This window comes from Danio rerio, chromosome 11 (assembly GCF_052040795.2).
Source record: "Danio rerio strain M-AB ecotype USA chromosome 11, GRCz13ab, whole genome shotgun sequence".
NCBI lineage: Eukaryota > Metazoa > Chordata > Actinopteri > Cypriniformes > Danionidae > Danio > Danio rerio.
The window spans coordinates 43,872,937-43,899,489 of record NC_141031.1 but is presented as its reverse complement, the minus strand read 5'-3'; the positions used below and the strand labels follow the sequence as shown (position 1 = coordinate 43,899,489).

At 38.3% G+C, this 26,553-nt stretch overlaps 1 protein-coding gene and 1 long non-coding RNA gene across 16 annotated transcripts in view; one reads left to right on the top strand and one right to left on the bottom strand.

The window, feature by feature from the left end:
• Positions 1-26,553, bottom strand: part of LOC137496731 (uncharacterized) — a 149,779-nt gene that overhangs the window by 91,415 nt on the left and 31,811 nt on the right. For 3 of the 8 annotated variants that reach the window (XR_015503026.1, XR_015503023.1, XR_015503027.1), the window contains exons 1-3: positions 8,211-8,379; positions 1,099-1,223; positions 591-673 (exon numbers count right to left, since the gene is read on the bottom strand). The exons of 2 other annotated variants lie outside the window; for them this stretch is intronic. This is a non-coding gene — a long non-coding RNA (uncharacterized LOC137496731). Of the gene's footprint in view, positions 1-590; positions 919-1,098; positions 1,224-8,210; positions 8,380-26,553 lie in introns of those variants that run through there. 3 more of the 8 variants (XR_015503025.1, XR_015503028.1, XR_015503021.1) reach the window with 3 other exon arrangements.
• On the top strand, positions 109-25,139 carry odad1 (outer dynein arm docking complex subunit 1). Of its 8 annotated transcripts, none has more exons than XM_087272316.1 (16): positions 858-890; positions 10,905-10,924; positions 11,368-11,470; positions 11,549-11,648; positions 14,080-14,269; positions 14,351-14,476; positions 16,106-16,219; positions 16,305-16,372; positions 19,508-19,695; positions 20,033-20,161; positions 20,235-20,317; positions 20,394-20,562; positions 22,521-22,684; positions 23,878-23,981; positions 24,082-24,175; positions 24,640-25,139. In XM_087272316.1, the coding sequence occupies exons 3-16, from the start codon at positions 11,404-11,406 to the stop codon at positions 24,742-24,744; spliced, it is 1,701 nt and encodes a 566-aa protein (XP_087128442.1). In that variant the 5' UTR covers positions 858-890; positions 10,905-10,924; positions 11,368-11,403; the 3' UTR covers positions 24,745-25,139.

The window sequence follows — 26,553 nt, the reverse complement described above, 5'->3', positions numbered from 1 at the left end:
AAATGCTTAGTTATAAATGAAAGCCAAAAATAAACCTGAATGAAGGAAAGCTCCTTCCTTTTGCTGGTGTCGTGTATGTAAGAAAACAGCGCCACCTGCAGATCGTTTAACACTATTTTCCTTGGAGACTGTTGCTAACAACTTTGCCTACATGGGGAGGAAGAGTTGATATATTAAACCACCTGAAAACTGATAACCGTAAGGTAAGATTAGCCTTCATTTACCTTATCATAAATATCACTGATAAAACATAAGTAACGTTAGCATTATTTAAAAGTTTTATGATTTAGGCTTGATTTTTGACGACTTGTGTGTTCTACACCGTTGTGTCGAATTGATGTCATTTTGATTAAGTTAATTCATCATGACTGACGATTCTAATGCTAAAATAGTTAAGCAGTGTGGTGCACATTTTATGATTGTATGTGGAAGGTCGAAAGAAAAAAAAGAGTCACTTACAGACAGTGTATGTCCAAAGGCATAGTAACGTATAGTAAACACATCAGTGTAAAAAAAAAAACAGTGATTAGCGTTAATTAACATAGTAATCTCTTGAAAGCTATTCATTGTCCTTAAGATAACTTACTTACAAAAGTGCTGATGGTATGACAGACGACACCTTTGCGTTAACTGTCGACTATTTACGTTTTCCCCATGTTGTCTTCTGTTTAAACTGTTTTCAAATATTACCACAGTATTACCACAAATTATGTCCAAAAGCATGGTCTCTCATAGTTAGTGAACACGTCAGTGTAAAAAACAATTAAGTCAACTTAATAATCTCTTAAGCTATTCATTGTCCTTAAGATACTTATAAGTAATATAACGTTACTGATGGTATGACAGACGACACCTTTGCGTTAACAATCGACTGACTACGTTTGCCCTACGTTGTCTTCTGTTTTAAAGTTTTGCCACAGTATTACCACAGACGATTTTACCACAGTATTACCACAGACTATATAACGTTATGTCCAAAAGCATGGTATAGTTATTAAACACATCAGTGTAAAAACAGTGATTAATTAACATAATAATCTCTTAAAAGCTATTCATTGTCCATATTTACAAAAGTACTAATGGTATGACAGACCATACCTTTGCGTTTTAACCGTTGAAATTTTACGTTTACCCTACGTTGTCTTCTGTTTAACCGTTAGTATTACCACCTATAAAGTGTGTCCAAACGCATAGTGAACATAGTGTAAAGAAACAGTGATTAACTAGATATTAAAGTTTGAGGACAAACTTTATGGTGGCTTGAAAAGCCGAATCTGAAAGTTTGAAGTGGTTTTAAAGTGTAAATAGAATGTTAGTATGATTTTAGCTTGAGTTAACATATTACTAGCATGAATTAGCATGTTAGTAGCATGATTCTTACATGAATTAGCATGTTGTTAGCATGATTCTAGCATGAATTAGCATGTTACTAGCATGATTCTAGCATGAATTAGCATGTTGTAAGCGTGATTCTAGCATGAATTAGCATGTTACTAGCATGATTCTAGCATGAATTAGCATGCTACTAGGATAATTCTAGCATGAATTAGCATGTTAGTAGCATGATTCTTACATGAATTAGCATGTTGTTAGCATGATTCTAGCATGAATTAGCATGTTACTAGCATGATTCTAGCATGAATTAGCATGTTGTTTGCATACATCTAGCATAAATTAGCATGTTACTAGCATGATTCTAGCATGAATTAGCATGTTGTTAGCATGATTCTAGCATGAATTAGCATTTTACTAGGCGGTTGCTAGGGTGTTTTAAGTGGTTGCTAGGTGGTTGCTAAGGTGGTGCAAGGCAGTTGCTAAGGTGGTCTGACTATTTGCTTGGTGGTTGCTAGGGTGTTGCTAGACGGTTGCTAGGGTGTTTTGAGGGGTTGCTAGGTGGTTGCTAAGGTGGTGCTAGGCAGTTGCTAAGGTGTTCTGACTAGTTGCTAAGTGGTTACTAAGGTGTTGCAAGGTGGTCGCTAGGGTATTCTGAGTGGTTGCTAGGTGGTTGCTAAGGTGTTGCTAGGCGGTTGCTAGGGTGTTCTGAGTGGTTGCTAAGGTGTTGCTAGGTGGTTGCTAAGGTGTCCTAAGTGGTTGCTAGGTGGTTGCTAGGGTATTCTGAGTGGTTGCTAAGGCGTTGCTAGGTGGTTGCTAGGGTGTTGCTAGGCGGTTGCTAGGGTGTTCTGAGTGGTTGCTAGGTGGTTGCTAAGGTGTTGCTAGGTGGTTGCTAAGGTGTCCTGAGTGGTTGCTAGGTGGTTGCTAAGGTGTTGCTAGGCGGTTGCTAGGGTGTTCTGAGTGGTTGCTAAGGTGTTGCTAGGTGGTTGCTAAGGTGTCCTAAGTGGTTGCTAGGGTATTCTGAGTGGTTGCTAAGGTGTTGCTAGGTGGTTGCTAGGGTGTCCTGAGTGGTTGCTAGGTGGTTGCTAAGGTGTTGCTAGGTGGTTGCTAGGGTGTCCTAAGTGGTTGCTAGGTGGTTGCTAAGGTGTTGCTAGGCGGTTGCTAGGGTGTTCTGAGTGGTTGCTAGGTGGTTGCTAGGTGGTTGCTAAGGTGTCCTAGGTGGTTGCTAGGTGGTTGCTAAGGTGTTGCTAGGTGGTTGCTATGGTGTTGCTAGGCGGTTGCTAGGGTGTCCTAAGTGGTTGCTAGGTGGTTGCTAAGGTGTTGCTAGGCGGTTGCTAGGGTGTTCTGAGGGGTTGCTAGGTGGTTGCTAAGGTGTTGCTAGGTGGTTGCTAAGGTGTCCTAAGTGGTTGCTAGATGGTTGCCAGGGTATTCTGAGTGGTTGCTAAGGCGTTGCTAGGTGGTTGCTAGGGTGTCCTAAGTGGTTGCTAGGTGGTTGCTAAGGTGTTGCTAGGCGGTTGCTAGGGTGTCCTGAGTGGTTGCTAGGTGGTTGCTAAGGCGTTGCTAGGCAGTTGCTAGGGTGTTCTGAGTGGTTGCTAGGTGGTTGCTAAGGTGTTGCTAGGCAGTTGCTAAGGTGTCCCAAGTGGTTGCTAGGTGGTTGCTAAGGTGTTGCTAGGTGGTTGCTAAGGTATTCTGAGTGGTTGCTAAGGCGTTGCTAGGTGGTTGCTAGGGTGTCCTGAGTGGTCGCTAGGCCCTTACTAAGGCATTACTAGGCCGTTGCTAGGTGGTTGCTAGGCAGTTGCTAGGGTAATTTGGGTGGTTGCTAGGCAGTTGCTAGGGTACCCTGGTTGGTTACTAGGCAAGCCTCACATACATGCTTGATAAAACATTTATACTTAGTAAGCATTTCTAGCAAGTTACAGTACTTGGCTAGTCAATATTAGCATGTAGCTAGTCACTGCTAGCATGTGTAGCATATAGGAAGTTCCGTTTGCTACCATGAGTCAAACGAGCCAATCTCCAAGTCTCTACAATGTTCTGATGCTGAGATATAGCTGTTGATAAATGGTTGCTAGGGTACTCTGTTTTGTTGCTATGGGCGAGGTTACAGAGTGAACTTGAATGTGGTTGGTTGTCTTAGTCAAATGAACCAAGCCCCGTGTCTCTATGACACTGCTATGCAAAGATATGCATCTTGGCCTATTTTAATGGAAGTCTATGGAATCAATTTGGGGGCGTGGCTTGTGAGCTTTATTATCATATTGAGATGCTCATTGGTTGTCTGAGTCAGATGAGCCATCCCCCAAGTCAATAGGACACTGCTATGCAAAGATATGCATGTAGGCCAGTTATTAACATGAGTCTAGTATGAATTAGCATGTTACTAGCATGATTCTAGTACAAATTAGCATGTCATTAGCATGTTTCCAGTATGAGTTAGCATGTCATTAGCATGATTAGCATATGAGTAGTATGTTGCTAGCATGATTGGCATGTCATTAGCATGTTAGAATTATAAGCATTTGATAGCACAGCTAATTACATTCTATAGGACAGTTGCTAGGGTGCAGTATGTGGTAGTTAGGGGTGTGGCTAGAAAGTTAAAAGGCCATCAGTGATTGGCTGCTGGCTAGACTGAGTTAAATGAGCTCAGCCATTAGTCTCTATGACAGTCTGATACAGAGTTATGAGCTCACAAAGTTTGATCCCATGTTAAGTCAATGAGAGTCTTTTGTAATGGAAGTCTACGGGACAGTTGCTAGGGTGCAGTATGTGGTAGTTAGGGGTGTGGCTAGAAAGTTAAAAGCTCATCAGTTATTGGCAGTTTGGTAGTCTGAGTTAAATGAGCTCAGCCATTAGTCTGTATGACAGTCTGATGCAGAGTTATGAGCTCACAAAGTTTGATCCCATGTTAAGTCTATGACAGTCTTTTGAATGGAAGTCTACGGGACAGTTGCTAGGGTGCCATAAGTGGTTGCTAGGGAGTGGCTAGTAAGTCTAAAGGTCATCAGTGATTGGCTGCTGACTAGACTGAGTTGAATGAGGCCTGACTCTAGTCTGTAGGACAGTCTGATGCAGAGTTATGAGCTCACAAAGGTTGACTCAATGTTAAGTCAATGGCAGTCTTTTACAATGGAAGTCTATGGGACAGTTGCTAGGGTGCCAAAAGTGGTTGCTAGGGAGTGGCTAGTAAGTTTAAAGGTCATCAGTTATTGGCTGCTGGCTAGACTAAGTTAAATGAGCCCAGTTAGAAGTCTGTAGGACAGTCTGATGCAGAGTTATGAGGTCACAAAGTTTGACCCAATGTTAAGTCAATGGGAATTTTGGGAATTTTCCGGGTCGTTTTTCGGAAAACCGAAAGTCGGATCAGTCGGAAAAGATATAGCAACCCGAGTCAGACCAGTTTGAAGGTTTGACGAAAGTTTGAGGTATGAAGCTTGAAAGGGTTAGGAGGAGATAGACTTTAAAATTAGTCTCAGAAGAAAGAAGAAGAAGAAGAAGAAGCAGAATAATAACTAGACAGTAAAGTTCGTCGAGACAAACTTTGAGGCTGGCTTGACAAAGCCTGTTGGTAATAGTTTATTTAGTTTAAAAACAGTTTGAAAAAGTATAAGTAGCATGTTATTAGCATGATTCTAGCATGAATTAGCATGATTCTAACATGGATTAGCATGTTATTAGCATGAGTGTAGTACAAATTAGCATGTTATTAGCATGATTCTAGTATGAATTAGCATGTTATTAGCATGATTCTAGCATAAATTAGCATGCTACTAGCATGATTCTAGCATGAATTAGCATGTTACTAGTATGATTCTAGCATGAATTAGCATGTTACTGGCATGATTCTAGCATGCATTAGCATGTTACTAGCATGATTCTAGTATGAATTAGCCTGTTTCTAGCATGATTCTAGTATGAATTAGCATGATTCTAGCGTGAATTAGCATGTTATTAGCATGATTGTAGTATGAATTAGCATGTTACTAGCATGACTCTAGCATGAATTAGCATGTTATTAGCATGATAATAGTATGAATTAGCATGTTACTAGCATGATTCTAGCGTGAATTAGCATGTTATTAGCATGATTCTAACATGCATTAGCATGTTACTAGCATGATTCTACTGTGAATTACCATGTTACTAGCATGATTCTAGTATAAATTAGCATGTTACTATCATGATTCTAGCATGAATTAGCATGTTACTAGCATGATTCTAGCATGAATTAGCTTGTTATTAGCAAGATTCTATTATAAATTAGCATGTCATGAGCATGATTGTAGTATGAATTAGCATGTTACTAGCATGATTCTAGTATGAATTAGCATGTCACATAGCATGCTTAGGTGGTTGCTAGGGTATTCTGAGTGGTTGCTAAGTGGTTGCTAGTTAGTTGCTAGGGTGTCCTGAGTGGTTGCTAGGTGGTTGCTAGGGTGTTCTGAGTGGTTGCTAGGTGGTTGCTAAGGTGTTGCTAGGTGGTTGCTAAGGTGTCCTAAGTGGTTGCTAGGTAGTTGCTAGGGTATTCTGAGTGGTTGCTAAGGCGTTGCTAGGGGGTTGCTAGGGTGTCCTGAGTGGTTGCTAGGTGGTTGCTAAGGCATCGCTAGGCGGTTGCTAGGGTGTCCTGAGTGGTTGCTAGGTGGTTGCTAAGGTGTTGCTAGGCAGTTGCTAGGGTGTTCTGAGTGGTTGCTAGGTGGTTGCTAAGGTGTTGCTAGGCGGTTGCTAAGGTGTCCCAAGTGGTTGCTAGGTGGTTGCTAAGGTGTTGCTAGGTGGTTGCTAGGGTATTCTAATTGGTTGCTAAGGCGTTGCTAGGCGGTTGCTAGGGTGTCCTGAGTGGTCGCTAGGCCCTTACTAAGGCATTACTAGGCCGTTGCTAGGCGGTTGCTAGGGTAATTTGGGTGGTTGCTAGGCAGTTGCTAGGGTACCCTGGGTGGTTACTAGGCAAGCCTCACGTACATGCTTGATAAAACATTTAAACTAAGTAAGCATGTCTAGCAAGTTACAGTACTTGGCTAGTCAATATTAGCATGTAGCTAATCACTGCTAGCATGTGTAGCATATAGGAAGTTCTGTTTGCTAGCATGAGTCAAACGAGCCAATCTCCAAGTCTCTACGATGTTCGGATGCTGAGATATAGCTGTTGATGAATGGTTGCTAGGGTACTTTGTTTTGTTGCTATGGGCGAGGTTACAGAGTGCACTTGAATGTGGTTGGCTGTCTAAGTCAAATGAACCAACCCCCATGTCTCTATGACACTGCTATGCAAAGATATGCATCTTGGCCTATTTTAATGGAAGTCTATGGAATCAATTTGGGGGCGTGGCTTGTGAGCTTCATTATCATATTGAGATGCTCATTGGTTGTCTGAGTCAGATGAGCCATCCCCCAAGTCAATAGGACAATGCTAAGCAAAGATATGCATGTAGGCCAGTTATTAACATCAGTCTAGTATGAATTAGCATGTTACTAGCATGATTCTAGTACAAATTAGCATGTCATTAGCATGTTTCCAGTATGAGTTAGCATGTCATTAGCATGATTAGCATATGAGTAGCATGTTACTAGCATGATTGGCATGTCATTAGCATGTTAGAATTATAAGCATTTGATAGCACAGCTAATTACTGTCTATAGGACAGTTGCTAGGGTGCAGTATGTGGTAGTTAGGGGTGTAGCTAGAAAGTTAAAAGGCCATCAGTGATTGGCTGCTGGCTAGACTGAGTTAAATGAGCTCAGCCATTGGTCTCTACGACAGTCTGATGCAGAGTTATGAGCTCACAAAGTTTGATCCCATGTAAAGTCAATGAGAGTCTTTTGTAATAGAAGTCTACGGGACAGTTGCTAGGGTGCAGTATGTGGTAGTTAGGGGTGTGGCTAGAAAGTTAAAACCTCATCAGTTATTGGCAGATTGGTAGTCGGAGTTAAATGAGCTCAGCCATAAGTCTGTAGGACAGTCTGATGCAGAGTTATGAGCTCACAAAGTTTGATCCCATGTTAAGTCAATGAGAGTCTTTTGTAATGGAAGTCTACGGGACAGTTGCTAGGGTGCAGTATGTGGTAGTTAGGGGTGTGGCTACAAAGTTAAAAGCTCATCAGTTATTGGCAGATTGGTAGTCAGAGTTAAATGAGCTCAGCCATTAGTCTGTAGGATAGTCTGTTTCAGAGTTATTAGCTCACAAAGTTTGATCCCATGTAAAGTCAATGAGAGTCTTTGTAATGGAAGTCTATGGGACAGTTGCTAGGGTGCAGTATGTGGTAGTTTGGGGTGTGGCTAGAAAGTTAAAAGCTCATCAGTTATTGGCAGTTTGGTATTCGGAGTTAAATGAGCTCAGCCATTAGTCTGTAGGATAGTCTGATTCAGAGTTATGAGCTCACAAAGTTTGATCCCATGTTAAGTCAATGAGAGTCTATTGAATGGAAGTCTATGGGACAGTTACTAGGGTCCAAAAGTGGTTGCTAGGGCGTGGCTAGAAAGTTTAAAGGTGATCAGTCATTGGCAGTTTGATAGTCTGAGTTAAATGAGCCCAGTTAGAAGTCTGTGCAACAGTCTGACGCAGAGTTATGAGGTCACAAAGTTTGATCCAATGTTAAGTCTATGGGATTTTTCCGACAGTCCCGGGACGTTTTTCGGAAAACCGAAAGTCGGATCAGTCGGAAAAGATATAGCATAAAGAGTCAGACCAGTTTGGAGGTCTGGTGTGAGTTTGGTGGTAATAGCTTGAAAGTTCAAGGAGCAGATAGATTTTGAATTTTAGTCTCAGAAGAAGAATAAATAAAAATAATAATAATAAGTTTAAATAGGATAACAGTAGGTTGGCTTTGACAAGCCAGCCTAATAAGTTTAAGTGAGATAACAGTATGTTGGCTTTTTAAGCCACCATAATTAACATAATAATCTCTTAAAAGCTAACGTTATTCATTGTCCTTTAAGCTACTTACAAAAGTGCTGATGGTAGGACAGACGACACCTTTGCATTAACCGTCGACTGTTTACTTTTACCCTGTCCTCTATTTTAACTGTTTTCAGATATTACCTCATAACTAGATATTAAAGTTTGAGAACAAACTTTATGGTGGCTTGAAAAGCCGAATCTGAAAGTTTGAAGTGGTTTTAAAGTGTAAATAGAATGTTAGTATGATTTTAGCTTGAGTTATCATATTACTAGCATGAATTAGCATGTTAGTAGCATGATTCTTACATGAATTAGCATGTTGTTAGCATGATTCTAGCATGAATTAGCATGTTACTAGCATGATTCTAGCATGAATTAGTATGTTGTTAGCATGATTCTAGCATGAATTAGCATGTTACTAGCATGATTCTAGCATGGATTAGCATGCTACTAGGATAATTCTAGCATGAATTAGCATGTTAGTAGCATGGTTCTTACATGAATTAGCATGTTGTTAGCATGATTCTAGCATGAATTAGCATGTTACTAGCATGATTCTAGCATGAATTAGCATGTTGTTAGCATAATTCTATCATAAATTAGCATGTTACTAGCATGATTCTAGCATGAATTAGCATGTTGTTAGCATGATTCTAGCTTGAATTAGCATGTTACTAGCAAGATTCTAGCATGAATTAACATGTTGTTAGCATAATTCTAGCATAAATTAGCATGTTACTAGCATGATTCTAGCATGAATTAGCATGTTGTTAGCATGATTCTAGCATGAATTAGCATTTTACTAGGCGGTTGCTAGGGTGTTTTAAGTGGTTGCTAGGTGGTTGCTAAGGTGGTGCAGGGCAGTTGCTAAGGTGGTCTGACTTGTTGCTAGGTGGTTGCTAAGGTGTTGCTAGACAGTTGCTAGGGTGTTTTGAGTGGTTGCTAGGTGGTTGCTAAGGTGGTGCTAGGCAGTTGCTAAGGTGTTCTGACTAGTTGCTGAGTGGTTGCTAAGGTGTTGCTAGGCGGTTGCTAGAGTGTTCTGAGTGGTTGCTAAGGTGTTGCTAGGTGGTTGCTAAGGTGTCCTAAGTGGTTGCTAGGGTATTCTGAGTGGTTGCTAAGGCGTTTTTAGGTGGTTGCTAGGGTGTCCTGAGTGGTTGCTAGGTGGTTGCTAAGGTGTTGCTAGGTGGTTGCTAGGGTGTTCTGAGTGGTTGCTAGGTGGTTGCTAAGGTGTTGCTACGCGGTTGCTAGGGTGTTCTGAGTGGTTGCTAGGTGGTTGCTAAGGTGTCCTAAGTGGTTGCTAGATGGTTGCTAGGGTATTCTGAGTGGTTACTAAGGCGTTGCTAGGTGGTTGCTAGGGTGTCCTGAGTGGTTGCTAGGTGGTTGCTAAGGTGTTGCTAGGCGGTTGCTAGGGTGTCCTGAGTAGTTGCTAGGTGGTTGCTAAGGCGTTGCTAGGCAGTTGCTAGGGTGTTCTGAGTGGTTGCTAGGTGGTTGCTAAGGTGTTGCTAGGCGGTTGCTAAGGTGTTGCTAGGTGGTTGCTAAGGTATTCTGAGTGGTTGCTAAGGCATTGCTAGGTGGTTGCTAGGGTGTCCTGAGTGGTCGCTAGGCCCTTACTAAGGCATTACTAGGCCGTTGCTAGGTGGTTGCTAGGCGGTTGCGAGGGTAATTTGGGTGGTTGCTAGGCAGTTGCTAGGGTACCCTGGTTGGTTACTAGGCAAGCCTCACATACATGCTTGATAAAACATTTATACTTAGTAAGCATTTCTAGCAAGTTACAGTACTTGGCTAGTCAATATTAGCATGTAGCTAGTCACTGCTAGCATGTGTAGCATATAGGAAGTTCTGTTTGCTAGCATGAGTCAAACGAGCCAATCTCCAAGTCTCTACGATGTTCTGATGCTGAGATATAGCTGTTGATGAATGGTTGCTAGGGTACTCTGTTTTGTTGCTATGGGCGAGGTTACAGAGTGAACTTGAATGTGGTTGGTTGTCTTAGTCAAATGAACCAACCCCCATGTCTTTATGACACTGCTATGCAAAGATATGCATCTTGGCCTATTTTAATGAAAGTCTATGGAATCAATTTGGGGGCGTGGCTTGTGAGCTTTATTATCATATTGAGATGCTCATTGGTTGTCTGAGTCAGATGAGCCATCCCCCAAGTCAATAGGACACTGCTATGCAAAGATATGCATGTAGGCCAGTTATTAACATGAGTCTAGTATGAATTAGCATGTTACTAGCATGATTCTAGTACAAATTAACTCGATGCTAAGGCGTTGCTAGGCGGTCAAGTAATTTTGGGGTTAAATTTATCAAAGTTACACAACATACGATGGTTAACATGTTTTAAGATATATAAGGTACCATTAAATGTTTTATTTGTACTATTAACATGTTTCTTAGACTACATTTATCCAGATTATTAAGTGCAATGTACATAATATTATTTAAACTAGGGCCCACAGGCCAATATTGGCCCATGGTAAACTTTGATTTGGCCCACCGTCCTATCTGAGAAGAGAAGGAGAATTATAAGGAGGATTTAGAAATTATTTCAAATTAATTGTAACTTTTATTTGTTTTATTGTTAATCTACAAAAAAAGCTAACTGTGATTAAATGTTTCATTTAAAATGCTGTAATTTAATTTACAATGTACATAATGTCACCCGACGGATAGAGGACAATGCAAATACTTTGGTGAGCAAATAAATTTGCAGATTCTGCTTGACTAGTGCATTTAGCATTGAACTCCACTGTCTTATAGATGTGATTGTTTATGCTTTATTCCAGTATGTCATCATTTAAAATGTTATACTGCTTTAGTTAATACAACTTAAAGTAATGTTTTAATTTATTTGGAAATTAATTACCCATAGCAACCTTATTGTAAAAATAGTTTGGTATGTTTATCTTCGGCCCACGGTGATATTTGACTTTTGGCCCTTCATGAGAAAAGGTTTGGGCACCCATGATCTATACATGATCTATAGTGCTTTTAAGAAGTCTGAAAAGTTTAGTAGATACATTACTGGAGATAATTATTTATTGTTTTTAAAACATAGGTAGACTTTGTATACTTTAAAGGTTTATACATACATTTTGTCTTCATTATTTATAATTGTTTTTGTCTTCTCCTTCAGTCGTGTTTTGTGACTATAATCATCATCATCATCACAATGCCTCGTGGAAGATCTGCGATCAGTGTCCTCTCCGACAGCAGTGACTTGGACTTTGATGGAATTGGTATGCCAAAGACACACGTAATGGATAATTAAGATTATAGTCATGCTGATGAATGTGCTTATGCCTGTTTGTGTCCAGCCGAGACGGAGATGGAAAAGCTCCAGAGACAGTTTCGCATTACAGAGGGAGATCGACAGGCCTACAGCATCCAGTCACAAGAAATTATACGCAAACAACGGTCAGTTCCATGGTCAATGCCACAGGATACTTACTGTAAATGATCATATAAAGCTTTGGAAAAGAATAAAATACAACTTATCATTTCTTAATTTCTCTTGATTTACAATTTACTTGTCTGTGTTTGAGTAAACCATCATTTTAGTTTCGCACGAGTACTGAAATTTAAAATAAAAGTATAATTTAGAGCAGGGGTGCCCAAACTCTGTCCTCCCTGCTGAAAAAAACTTCAACCAGCCTAAGCTGGTTGGCTGGTTTTAGCTAGTTAACCAGGCTGGGTTTAAAGGGGTTTTGGCCACTTCTAGGCTGGTTTCCAGCCATTTCCAGCCTGGTCTTAGCTGGTCAGGCTGGGGGATGACCAGCTAAAACCAGCTTTGTAGCCTGGTTTAAGCTGGACATAGCTGGTTTAGGCTGGGCTCCCAGCCTGGCTAGGCTGGTAAAGCTGGTTATCTTCCGGTGGGTTCCGGTGGGTTGCAAGATCTCCAGGAACGGGGTTGAGCACCCCTGATTTAAGCTGCGGTCACACTGGAGTTTAAGCTTGCTAATTCTGTCGTACAGCGCTGCGAAATGGGGCGGGATCAACAAGATGATTAGACATTAAAAAAGCGAGTGATTGGTTCATATTTTAAATTTCTGTCCTGAGACGTCATGTTTTAATCTTCGATTGGTCTCACACAGTCAAATGATGAGATTTCGCGGGTCAGAGTTCACCAAGAATGAAAGTCTATGGGGAGAAAAGTCCAGTGTGACCGCAGCTTAAGTATAAAAAGATGCCATGTTTTATATGTTTATATTCATTTTAGAAACACAATACCCATGTCTTAACTTGAGAAGAGTTCAGAAAGCAAATTCTTTAACCATTATTAATTTTCTGGGGAGAAAAGGCTCTAAAGGACAATTTATTTATTTGAAATTTGGAAGAAATGTTGTCAGAATAAACATATATTAAATAAATAGATCACATAAAAATGGCAATTTACTCACTGTACTCTCCCTCATATGGTTCCAAACCTTTATGTGTTTATATTTTCTGTTGATCACACAATAATATAGTTTGAAATATTATAATTTGACTAATTTAATAATTTTGTAACCAATGGCATCCATAGTAGGAAAAACAAAACCTATAGAAGTAAATGGTTACAGGTTTCAAGCATGTTTCAAAATAACTTATTTTGTGTTCAACAGAAAAAAGAAAGGTTTGTGAAAAGGTAAGGTTGTGTAAAATAATGACAGAATTTTCAGTTTTGGGTGAACCATTCCCTTTTTCCTTCATCATTTCACCAGTACGTCCAAATTACAAATTTTCAAGTCATAATTTCCATATCAATAAAGTATAGTACATATAATTTTAATCCTAAAAATGCATTGGATTTCATTTTGGAGTAGGATTAGGAATTGTCAGTAAAAGCTAATTTTATTACATGAGGAGGTTTTGCACAAAAATGGTGCCTTGTGTATTGCATTTCCTAGTATGCAGTGTATGTACTGTAATGCTGAATATAGACGGCAACTTTTTGAGCAATACTGCAGGCCAAATTTGTAAAGCAATGATGTTTGGTTACTTTTCTATTCAGAAAGGGCACCAATATTGTATCTGTAACCCACTGCCCTAATTAGTTACTGCCTGACCTGGTTGCCCATTAATAGCATCATTTCCCAAAGTTGCCTTGTGTATCATCAGCATATGTGTTTGAGCATATTTTAGTTTGTTCAACCTAGGCCCATTCTGAAAATGTTGCTCTATATACATTTCTGGAGATCGCAAATTATGTAGCCAGAGGTACGTATGGCTGCATTTTGTCCTTAAAATGAATGCTACTGGGCGGTATGATGCTGTTCATACCAGCTGACCGCTTACCTCCGTATGGACAGTTTTCTCACTATTACCAGTTTATCTAGTTAGCTCACCATGTACGTCGGGGGACTTGAGACGCAGAGAGGAGTTGCTTATGATGATCGGGATCGAGTCTGGTGAAGAATGGTTCGATAAAGCGGATAAGACAAAAACAGAAGGCAAAAAATAAAATAAACAAGTAAATAACAGGGTCAGAATGTGGTAAAATCTGAAAAAAGTGATAAAAATCAGGCTTAGGTTTAGGAAAGTGGGTGGGCGGGTCAATCTGTGCTTTTGAAAACACTATTGGTTGAGTTTAGGAAAGGATGAGGGTGGGTCATTTGATCAGTCAGTCAGTCGACAGCGGCCTCTGGTGGATTTACGCTAGAACAGCAGGAGTGAATGGCACTCACGAGAGAAATTTGAGCTCTCAAAAAGCGTTCACAATAGCCTTTTGTGGATTGGTGAAAACCAAAACTGCAAAAAAAAAAGTAGCTCCTTGGACGTATTTGGCGCTCTCCAGAAATGTATATAGCAGTACGTTTTCAGAATGAGCCAGGGGTGAGTTTGTTGCATGTGTGTGTTTTTCCTGCAGTCAGGAGATTTCCAAGCTGCGTGAGGAACAGGATGAGCTGCTGCGAACTCTGCATGTGCTCGAGTCCCAGTCGCGCAGATCGAGTGAAACTCAGGAGACTGAGACCATACAAACTCTGCTGGAGCAACAAAACATGCAGGAGGATCAACTGGAAAAAGAGAAGCAAACCCAAACTCAACTGGAGCAGGAGGTGCATACAAGTCCATTCGTCGTCACTTAACACATCTCACATGGTGCTGCGGATGTTTATGTTCATGCTTTCTTTTTTCAGATTATGAATATGGAGAAGAAGTTGGTGGAAGCCAGAAGAGAGGACATTACAACTTCGCAAAGTCATACGTCTCAGACCCGCCACACTCAGAAAGCCATACGAACACTGGAGAACAAACTGGACCGGGTAAACAGAAGCCGCTTTTACACTATTTGGTCTAACGGTTCTGTTTGCTTAACCATTTTATTTCCGTGGTTTTCATTTTCCACTGTGGTGCTAATAACAAAACTTTTTAATGAAGGAATGTAATACAAATGTGCCTTGGTAATGCAATTGTAATGTAAATGTGAAAACAGTGAACATCAATATAAGGTGATGGTCTTATATTACTGTGTTTTGGACTTCTTTTTATATATTTACTTCATTGAAGAACAGAAAAAAGAAATAGCAAGCTTCTGCTTAGTTATCCATAGAGAAACTGGCAACAGACAGGCAACCTCACCCATACACAAACATGCACATATGCACTCTACCAGCACAGATCAGCATGGTTGTCTAACCATCCCTAGAATTCGTGCTGCATTGTACCAGGCTGACATTGAAATTCAATTCAGCCTTATTTGTATAGCGCTTTTACAATGTAGACTGTGTCAAAGCAGCTTCACATAAATGGTCATTGTAATTGGAACAGAGTAGTTCAGCTTTTAGTGTTTAAGTTCAGTTCAGTGTGGTTTAAATCATTACTGAGAGTCCAAACACTGAAGAGCAAATTCATCGATGGGTAGCTCTACCGATCCCAAACCATGCAAGGTTGTGGCGACAGCAGAGAGGGAAAAAAAACTTCACTGAGGCGAGTGAAGAAAAAAAACCTTGAGAGAAACCAGACTCAGTTGGGCACGACCATTTTAATTTCTCCCCTGGACAAAAGTCTTGTGCAGAGCTGCAGTCTCATGCACTGGAACTCTACTTAACTGTTCTAAGAACCATTTGGCATGATAGTAGAAGTAGCTAGATCTTCTATAGGCTGCACAACATGTAGTAGATCTGAAACTTGTTATTTAAGTGGGCCTTTTTTTACTTAAATTAATTACAAACTGGACCAGACTTTATTGATAACACAAACTTATGTTTAAATAATCCTGGACTGGTGGGAATTCTATTAAAGTGTGTTCACACATGGCAGGTTTAGTTTTATAAGCTCTTCACAAGTTTGCATATACAACAATAGCTCAGCACAAGGATTTGTGTTTGGATTTTTAATGTTTACATGTTGCAAAATATGAGTCATAAAAGTATACATCTTAAAAAAGACAGTGTTAATGCTGAGTGAACTATGAATAAAGGTACAGTTTTCTGTAAGTGAGTCAAACTCCAAGTGTGAACACACCCTTAATGTCTACATTTATATGCAGACAAATGAAAGTTCCGTAATCAGATTGATTATTAATATAATAGTATTGTAGGTGACACAGTGGCTCAGTAGTTAGCACTGTTTTATCACAGCAAGAAGGTCGCTGGTTCAAGGTTTGGCTGGGCAAGTTGGCATTTCTGTGTGGAGTTTGCATGTTCTTCCTGTGTTGGCGTGGGTTTCCTCCGGGTGCTCCGGTTTCCCCCACAGTCCAAACACATGCTCTATAGGTGAATTGAATAAGCTAAATTAGCCATGGTGTATGTGTGTGAATGAGATTGTATGGATGTTTTCCAGTACTGGGTTTGCAGTTGGAAAGGATTAGATTGGATTAAGTCAAATTGATGTAAATCACATCATGTTAACATTAATATCTCCATTGATCTTTTTTGTTGTTGTTATTGCAGGCTCTTATTCGCTTTAATGAGCAGCTGACGAAGAACAGCCAGCTCAGAGAAGAGCTTGAGACGCTTAGGATGGAGCGTGTGCGATTCCAGCAGCTGCAACGCAGACTGGAGAAGGTCTGGAAGTCTGGTGTGGCGTATACTGAGTTTGAGGGATACATTTATATTGAATACAGTTAAACCAACTGATGTTGTTTCACAGGTTTTGCAAGATGTTCGTAAGGATATTGGTGAAGTTATCAACATGTCCACCACAGCATATGAGGCAAGGTGAGGGAAACATTTTGAGAGTTACTTTTCTAATGTACAAAGTTTATACAACTCTACGAGGGTCAAAGATGAAAAGGGGTTTTCAAGCATCAACCAATAAAAGTGTAGGGCTAACCACTGAGCCACCGTGCCGCCTCATATATAATATATTACTACTTTTTTTTTGTCAATGAACAAAGAAATAACTACATTCAAATCATTTCGACAATGATTTACAGAAAACACCCACACACATTCAGTTTAACAATTGCTATGCACCTAAATATCAACAGTGCAATTCAACAAATCTTGTGTGGCATATTTTGAACAAGAATAATTAGGAAACATATTAAAAGACTTGATTTAAGATTATAGTGCAGCAAGTTTATCTTCATACATCTCAATAATTTAAAATATAATCAAATTTAGTACGATCACTTATTGTTAATATATTTTAATATGTGCAGGAATAACATAAACACCAGATAATATCATAATAAAACATAAATATATAATAAATGTATAATAAATACATAAATAACATAATAAAAACATAAACATTTCTGTTACATTAAATATTGATGGAACATTATTTCACAATTTCTTTTATATTTTTTTCCCGCACAAGCTTTTGGAAAAGATAAATAAGCAAAGTAAGCTTTTTGTGTATGTAACATTGTATATGTAATATATATGTTGACACTAGATATTATCCAGGTAAATTTGACTGGATTAATAAAGTGGTGATTCTATACCAGGGCTCAACAATAAGGACTGCCCGGTGGCCCAGGGCCAGCGTGAGAGACGCTTGGGACAGTAGACAGGATCATTACTGGCCCGATTGGGACAGTGCTGCCTTGTCACTAACATTTAATCTGTCTGCGACTATTTGTCAATTGTGTGCATTTTAAGTTTGTGCTTTTAAGTCTTTAAATGTTATCTTCTCTGTGATGTCGTAAACACCATATTGCTTTCTGGTTCCTCTTCTCTGATTTGATGTTTTGAGCATGCTATTTTTTTCAGTAACCTGGTAACAACCAGCACAGCGAAGAAACAGCAACATGGCGGCAACATCAAATTATAAGGCTAAAAGAAAATGTCTGTTTCTATAATGTCTTGGAAGCAGACATTTACGTGTGAACATCGCAACAAAAAAAATTAAGTGATGCTTTGCAAAGTTCGCCGTCAGTTTGACAAGGCACCCACCTTTTGTTAAAATAAATAATTTCGAACCGCAATAAAATACCTCAACATTAGCATAACACTTTTATTAACAATTTTTTAAGTATTGAAATTCTAGATTCGCAGACTTTATTTTTGACACATTATTTAAAACATGCGGCTAAAACATTTAACTTCCCTTTTTTTTTGGTGGGGCCAGTGAAAATTTTGGCAGGGCAAGTAAAAATCTGAACCATTTGCCTGATCGGAGCAGTAGAAAAAATCCTTAGCGTTGAACCCTGTATACAATCATGAAGTCTTCATGGCTTAACCCTCCTAATATCCTTAGGGCAGTTTTGACCCCATTCAATGTCAAACATATGTACACATATAATTGACTTATTTTTGCTTCAGATTGAGTTTCTTTTTCTAATTTAATGGGGAAAACTTGGTAAACATACAATTTACATTTTAGTTATTTAATAATTAAAATTATTAGTAAAATAATTTTTTAAATGCCCTGTACACATTTTGTTACATCGTTGTTCTTTGGGGTCATTTTTCAGGGTCTTTTAGCTGTATAAAAAAAATCACACATGTGTTTTGGGTGATATTGGGGTCAGTATAACATGCTATGATTTTATAATATGCACTAAAATTGTATATGTTAAGTATAATTACAAAAAAACATTAAAAAAAACAAACACAACCATACCTGCAGTATTGCGAGAACTGTTCACGTGAGGACTTGCCATGGGGAAGGGAGCTTATTGATGTTCTGATAGCAGTTATGTTCCCTTTAAAAATAAAATCCTAAATGTTTGCAATTGTGTTAACTCATACATAATTGTGTTCCAGTCTTTGCTAAAATAAATTGTTATTATTTTCATTTGTTATTTATACATTCATTCATTCATTCATTTTCTTTTCGGCTCAGTCCCTTTATTAATCTGGGGTTGCCACAGCGGAATGAACCACCAACTTATCCAGCATATGTTTTTACGTAGCGGATGCCCCTCAAGTTGCAACCCATCACTTCCTTACACACTCATTCACACATACATTACCATCAATTTTAGCATACCCAATTAACTTGTACTGCATGTCTTTTGACTTGTGGGGGAAACCGGAGCACCCGGAGGAAACCCACGCCAACATGGGGAGAACATGCAAACTGCACACTGCCCTTAACCGAGGCTCGAACCAGCAACCTTCTTGCTATGAGGCAAATGTGCTAACCACTGCGCCACCGCGTCGCCTTTTCATATGTTATTCATTCATTCATTCATTCATTTTCTTTTCGGCTTAGTCCCTTTTATTAATTCAGGGTCGCCACAGCGGAATGAACCGCAGACTTATTCAGCATGTTTTTACACAGCGGATGCCCTTCCAGCCGCAACCTGTCTGTGGGAACCTTTTTTCATGTTATAAATAACAAAAATGTATACCAATAAAAAGTACACAATTATTACAACAACAAATATATATTTACTTTTCCAATTTTAGGTAAAATAGTGACTTTTCATGCTGATTTGTAAATATTTCTACAGTAATGCAATAGGTAATCTATATGTATTAGGGGCAGGAAGTGGAGGGCTGGAAGTGGGGAGTGGTGGGGTGTAATTTAGAGTGTTGTTAAGTAGTCAACGAAGACATCAATTACCTGACCCTAACCTTTTGGCAAAAAAAAAAAAAATCGTATTCTGAAGGTTTTAAATTGCTGGGGTCAAATTGACCCCATGGAAAAAATGTTTTAGCAGATTTTAGGGTAACAGGAGGGTTAAAACTATTATTCTCATCGCACACAGTGTTAATGAATCATTGGAATTCAATTGTGTTTCATTTTTGTACTTACAGCATCACTAAAATTGATTGCAAAGCTACTCTTTGACAAAAAAAAAAACGTTTTATGTGGAATTATAAATTGCTCCACACTCAGAAAGTGTTTTAGACAGCTACTTTGAAGATGTTTCTAATTATCCGTGTGTTTTTCAGAGTGGAAGCTCAGACCAAAATGACCATGATGAAAGAAAAGGAGATGAAGGATCTTGCCCAGTATTCATCTGATGTAAAGGAGCTGGAGAGAGTCATCGCTCATGAACACAGACTCAAAGAGTTTATGAGCACCAAGAGTAATGAGAGAAACGCTCTGGATGAAGCACAGGAAATCAGCCGCAGAAACGGTCAGAGAACAATAACTAGACAAGAATTAGAAGAATAATTAGTTTTTTTTAGTTTTAGTTTGCACTTTTTTAACAGTTTGAGGTCAGGGAAATTGTTTGTTCTCTTATACAATGCAAAAAATACATTGCAAACTGTACAATTATGAAATACCATTGCAATTTACAAAAGGCTAACATGCTACCCACTGCAGCACCGTGCAGTCCTAACACAATCAAACAAACTCAATTAATCTAATGAGTTACCTTTTTGACCATGAAAATAATCTTTAGAGAATTTTAAGAAATGTTTAGAAATCATTTTAAGTTATACAAAGTCGACGATGTGTGCTAATGGCAGAGATGAAGGAGCAGAGGAAGGCAGATGCTGGAGAAGAGAAATGTGAAACTCTAGAAGAGGTTTTCCATCGTATTCAGACGGTGACTGGAGAAGAGAATCTGGAGAAGCTAGTTACAAAATTCATTGAGGGTGAGCTGAACATTTTTCTGTGCTAATAAAAGATTTCAATGTGTTATGCTACAGCTGTGTTTTTCTTAAACAGTTGAGGACAGGAACTTTGCTCTCTTCAACTATGTGAACGAACAGAACACGGAAGCTGACAGACTGAGAGAGGAAATCCATCAGGTCAGTGTGTCAATCAGAGCTAGTAGAATAAACCTAAAACATGTACAGTGACAACTTTCATGCAATGTTGTTCCAGATTAAAGAAGAGATGGAGCAGCTGCGCATGAAAGGGCTCCAACAGGAAGAGGAAAATCAGCTGGCTTTAAAACAGGTGAAGGATCTTCAGCAGGAGTGTGAAATACAAGCGCAGCAGTATGAAGCTCAAGCTGAAGACATCAGCAAGACCCTTGATCAGATCAAAACAGGTGATTATCTGATATTCATTTATTTTCATTCACTTAGTCTTTATTTCAGAAGGTCGCCACAGCGGAATGAACCGCTATTTATTCTAGCCAATGTTTTATGAAGCGGATGCACTTCCAACTGCAACCCAGTACTGGGAAACACCCATACACTCTCTCATTTACACACACTCATACACTAATTTAGCCAATTTTGTTTACCCATTTCACCTATAGCGCATGTGTTTGGACTGTGGGGGAAACCGGAGCACCCGGAGGAAACCCACGCTAACAGGGGGCGAACATGCAAACTCCACACAGAAATGCCAACCGTCCCAGCCGGGACTCAAACCAGCGACCTTCTTGCTTTGGGGTGACAGTGCTAACCACTTAACCACTGAGCCACTGTGCCACGATATAATCTGATATATGATAGTCTTATCATATTAGAAGAATAATATTTGCATGAAACTTCAGATCATATCCACTGAAGGAACAACTGAGAATAACAGGCACGAGAAATTTTAAAAAAAGCATACACAGCGGCCTTTGCGAAAAAAAAAAATACTGCAAAAAATTGTATCGCCTGGGACATATATGGCGCTCTCCAGAAATGTACAGTTGAAACCAGAAGTTTCAACACTCTAAAAAAAGACATAAGTATTTTAAAAAAATGTCTGATGGTAAATCATACTAAATGTTTACTATTTAGGTCCGTTAGGATAAACTTAATGATTTATATTTGCTAAATGCCAGAATAATGAGAGATTTTTTTAGAGAATTTTTTATTAATTTCTAGACAGTCAAAAGTTTACACACATTTCCTTGGTATTTCTTTAGCTTTGCTTTTAAACTGTATAACTTTGGTCAAATGTTTTGGGTACCCTTCCACAAGCTTCTCACAATAGTTTGAAGGAATTTTGGCCCATTCCTCCAGGCAGAACTGCTGTAACTGAGCCAGATTTGTTGGCTGTCTTGCTCGCACAAGCTTTTTCAACTCTGCCCACAAATTTTCTATAAGATTGAGCTCAGGGCTTTGTGATGGCCACTCCAAAACATTCACTCTGTTGTCCTTAAAGCACATTTGAACTAATTTGGCAGTATGCTTAGGGTCATGGTCTGTTTGGAAGACCCATTTGTGGCCAAGTTTTAATTTCCTGGCTGATGTCTTAAGATGTTGCTTCAGTATTTCTACATAATGTTCTGTCTTCATGATGCCATCTATGCTGTGAAGTGGACCAGTCCCTCCTGCAGTAAAACAGCCCCACAACATGATGCTGCCGCCCCCATACTTCACAGTTGGGATGGTGTTCCTAGGCTTGTAAGCTTTCCCTTTTGTCCTCTAAATGTAACACTGGTCATTATGGCCAAACAGTTCAATCTTAGCTCCATCAGACCACAGAACATGTCTCCAAATATTAGCCTTTTTGCAGTGTAATTTAGCAAATTGTAATCTGGCTTTTTTGTTGATTCTGGTTTGTTGATTTTCCCATGTTGTCACACAAGGAAGCAGTGTGTTTGAGGTTTTTCTAAATACTATTCTAAGGTTGTGCCTCCAATTAACTCAAATGTTGTCAATTAGCCAATCAGACACTTCCAAAACCTTGACACCATCATCTGAATATTTTCAGAGGCAGAATAATCGTATTGTATGTAAACTTGACTTTCAAGAAAAGTTATAGCAACTTCTTAAAAAATCTCTCTCTCTTATTATTCTGCTATTAAGCAGAACAGAAACAAATTTGATCATCCTAATTTATCTAAAAGAGAAAAAGTTTAGTCACATTAACATCTGACTTTTTTTAATGGTTGTGCCTTTTTATACAGTGTGTAAATTTCTGTTTTTATCTGTATATATGTTTTCAGAATAAGTCTGATTTGGAAAATTTACATGCTATTTTAAACATCACTTGAAAAGACTTGAAATCGAATAGGAGGGCAAATTATTTTGCCTTCATCTGTATGTGTTGATGTGGTTGTAGGGATTGACAGTGTGTTCAGTAAGATGGACTGTGATCGAGCGCTGATGGACGACATGTTGGGCTCTTCTTCTGGGATCAGAGACAGTAACATCATGACGTACCTCAGTCTGGTGGAGCAGAGGACCAGTGAACTGCTCACCATTCAGGCCTTCATTAAATCAAAGGTACAGGAAAACCACATTCACTCTGCACCAGCTACACTTTAAAAAGCAATTAGTTGATGCTACTTAAAAACTCGCTGACTTATACTTATTAAGTAATCAAACCATGTGCATATAATAAAAGTTAACTTAAGTCAATGGGATTACTGACTTTTTTAATGTAAAATTAACTTGTTGCTTTTAAGGCAATGGGTTTACTCACTTTTTTAAAGTAAAGCAACTATTTGCTTTACTAGTTATTTTACGATGTTAAAGAAATTTTAAACAAAGAATATAAAATCTTGAACAAAATGGATTCTAAGGGTAAAAATGATTTTCTGTAAAATTATAAATGCCTTTACTGTCATTTTTAATCAATTTAATGTGTCAGAATAAAAGTGTGTTTTTTAAAATTTATTTTATTTGCTTAAAAGCTTGAAAGGTTGTGTTATTAGTGCAGTATGGTTACCAAAAAGAACATTAATCATGTAAATTATAATGATTCCTTAAGGACCATGTGACAATAAAGACTTAAGTAATGATAGTAAACATTTAACTTTACAACACTAGATTACATATATTTGCAATAGATTACATTTTAAATAATTATTCAGTTTAAAAAAAAAATTTTTTTGGTATTTTTTAATAAACATTCGTGTTAGATGTAGTCATTTTCGTAATTTTGCTTTTGCTGGTGACATTTAACAATATAAATTAAATATATATTATTAATATAAAATATAAATATAAAAATTAATTGGACATTAATGCTTTATTTTAGATTTTATATGTTAATTGAGAATTTTTTAATAGTTTTAATTAAAATTAAAAGCACTGAAAATTCGGCCACACTTTACAATAAGGTTTAATTAGTTAGTCATAGTTAGTATATTTACTAACATGAATTAAATACTTGTCGAGCATTTATGAATCATTATTAATCAACATTTACTAACGCCTTATTAAAATCCAAATTCATGCTTGTTAACATTAATGAATGCAGTTAACATGAACTAACAATGAACAACTGTATTTTCATTAACTAGCATGAGCAAATACTGTACTAAATGTATCATTCATTGTTTGCTCATGCAAGTAAATGCATTACATAACATTCACTTATACAACCTTATTGTAAATTACTACCAAAAATTCTTGAGTAAAAATTGTAATGATTTCAAACGCCTGTGTAAATGTAATGTAAATAATGTTGACAGGACCTGGAGAAGAATTACGACCTGAAAGAGGTCGCTCAGTTCCTGCTGGGGCAGAAAGCAGATGTGCAGAAACAAGCATTGATGGTTCAGCCTCACATTACCAGGTGCAGCCACTCATATAAAAAGCTGCTTAAAATTTTGTGTGAGTTTATTCATTAACACATGCATTTCATTAACGCATGCTCCTGTTCTTACTGTGCTCAGGCATGATTATGAAGCAGAGGATTCGTCTCTTACTGATGAGGAGGATCGACCTTTGACTCATCATGAACTTCATCGGCACATTATGATGAGCAGTGTAAGACACACAGAACAACTCTGTTTTACATGCAGCTGAATAAATTCAATTATATTTAATTAATTTAATTGATAAATTATTATTAAAATATTCTGTAACATATGGGTAACATTGTCATGAAACTTTTATAATCACTACATGACACGTGTCATGAATGTGAATGAGATGTTAAGCATGCTTATGACAACTGTTATTAAGTGTCATTTGCAGAATTATGTCACTTTAAATGCAGAGATGACATACACACCAGCAACCTTCTTGCTGTGAGGCAACTGTGCTACCCATTGTGCCACCCTGTAACCCCATGTTTTTTAGATTTTTTTTATTTTTTTGCTGTTAGAACATTTGCCTTAAATACACCATCAAAACCAAGCTCTGAATCAGATGAATATTTTTTATTTGATGTCCGTAAGTGTGTCAGAGCTTGTGTCAACAACATGCTGTTTGTTTGTTCTCTGTCGCAGGTCCTTCATAAAGACGAGTCTCTGCGTGTTGGAGGAGGAAAAGATGCGAAAACCCCAAAAACCAGCACATTTTCCAGCAGCAGACAGCGCTCGCTAGAGGACTAACACACTAGATCCGGTTTTATAATAAAGAAAAGATGCATATGACAGGGTTATATTCCTAGATAATTCACTACAAGATTATAAATGGCATTATTCACTTATCAAACTTTATGCTGGTCTTTGAAAAAATATTACTGGTTTAAATGAGTAAATGATGACATGAACAGCTCCACAAAACAAACAGAAGAGGGCAGCATTGAGCCATATTTGGATCTCGGATCATACCGGTAATGCTTTTCACATCTGTCATGTTTATAATGAGCCTGAACGAATCAAAATGTTCTTTTGTTTGAATTGTTTGGCAAATAATCCATCAAGTGGCCTCTTGCTTTTAAATTTCCCATGATTATATTTAAGAGCTGCAGAGTGGCTGCAATAAAAGTTTGGCAAAAGAGCAATTTCCAGGTATTGTGTCTTCAGGTTTTATCAAACATCAGATCATTTTAGCAAATCTATTTTCAAGACTGCATTTCATTTACTATATTTTGATCTATTGTGCATTATTTAAGGCACTTGAGGTCATGCAGTATTGCAAATACACTTTCAAGCAACAGTAAGGAGAGTTTGCAACCTTTTAAAAGAAGAATATATTGATAATGCAGCATGAAATGATTTAATATATATTTTTACAAACATTTGTACATCAGATATTAAATATTTAAGTTTTAAATGAAATGCTTGGAATTCTATTAATCCAAAAGACTGAATCTCAAATTTCTCAAATATCTAAAATTTATTTATTATTATACAACAATTCATAGATTTTTATGGTCAAAATCAGAGGTATTATAGGTAATTAAGTCTATAACAATTCAGCTAAAATTATTTGAATCTTGGGCAGCATGGTGGCGCAGTGAGTAGCACAATCGCCTCACATAAAGAAGGTCACTGGCTCGAGCCTCGGCTGGGTCAGTTACTGTGGGCTTCCTCTGGGTGCTCTGGTTTCCCCCACAGTCCAAAGTAATTATTAATGTTAATTTTTAAGTTAGATTTAATATTTAACTCTGGAGACTGTGACGAGGCATTGGCCTTCTCTGGTTACTATTTTATCTACATATAAGCCCAGTCTCTACTAATTATTCTGTTTATAGTAATAATCCAAATAAGCTATAGGTGAAATGGGTAAGCTAAATTGGCCGTAGTGTATGAGTGTGAATGAGTGTGTATGGGTGTTTCTTAGTGATGAATTGCAGCTGGAAGGGCATCCGCTGCATAAAACATGTACTGGATAAGTTGCCGGTTCATTCCGCTGTGGCGACCCCTGATTAATATAGGGACTAGGCTAAAAAGAAAATGAATGAATGAATTTGAATCTTGGAGAAAGTAAAATGTTAACTGAAAGGATAGGAATTTTGAAATATTCCTTCATTCATTTTTCTTCGGCTTAATCCCTTATTTATTAGGGGTCACCACAGCGGAATGTACTGCCAACTTATCCAGCATATATGTTTTACACAGCGGATGCCCTTCCAGCTGCAACCCAGTAATGGGAAAACACCCATACACTCTCACAATCACGCTCATACACTATGGCCAATTTAGTTTATTCAATTCAGCTATAGCGCATGTGCTTGGACTGTGAGGGAAACCCACGCCAACACTGGGAGAACATGCAAACTCCACACAGAAATGCCAACTGACTCAACCGGGACTCGAACCAGCGACCTCTTTGCTGTGATGTGACAGTGCTAACCACTGAGCCACCGTGTTGCCCTAAAAACATTACAAAAAAAACAACTATTGATACTAACTAATACACTGTGAAAGCCAATAAGTTAAGGTAACTCAAACCATTTGAGGAAACCGACAAAT

Excerpts from the sequence above, each read along its gene's own strand:
- odad1 (XM_087272310.1), top strand. The coding sequence starts at position 365 with ATGACTGACGATTCTAATGCTAAAATAGTTAAGCAGTGTGGTGCACAT. Across the intron at positions 11,471-11,548 it reads CTTGGACTTTGATGGAATTG|CCGAGACGGAGATGGAAAAG; the intron begins GTATGCCAAAGA and ends GTTTGTGTCCAG. Across the intron at positions 14,477-16,105 it reads TGGAGAACAAACTGGACCGG|GCTCTTATTCGCTTTAATGA; the intron begins GTAAACAGAAGC and ends TTGTTATTGCAG.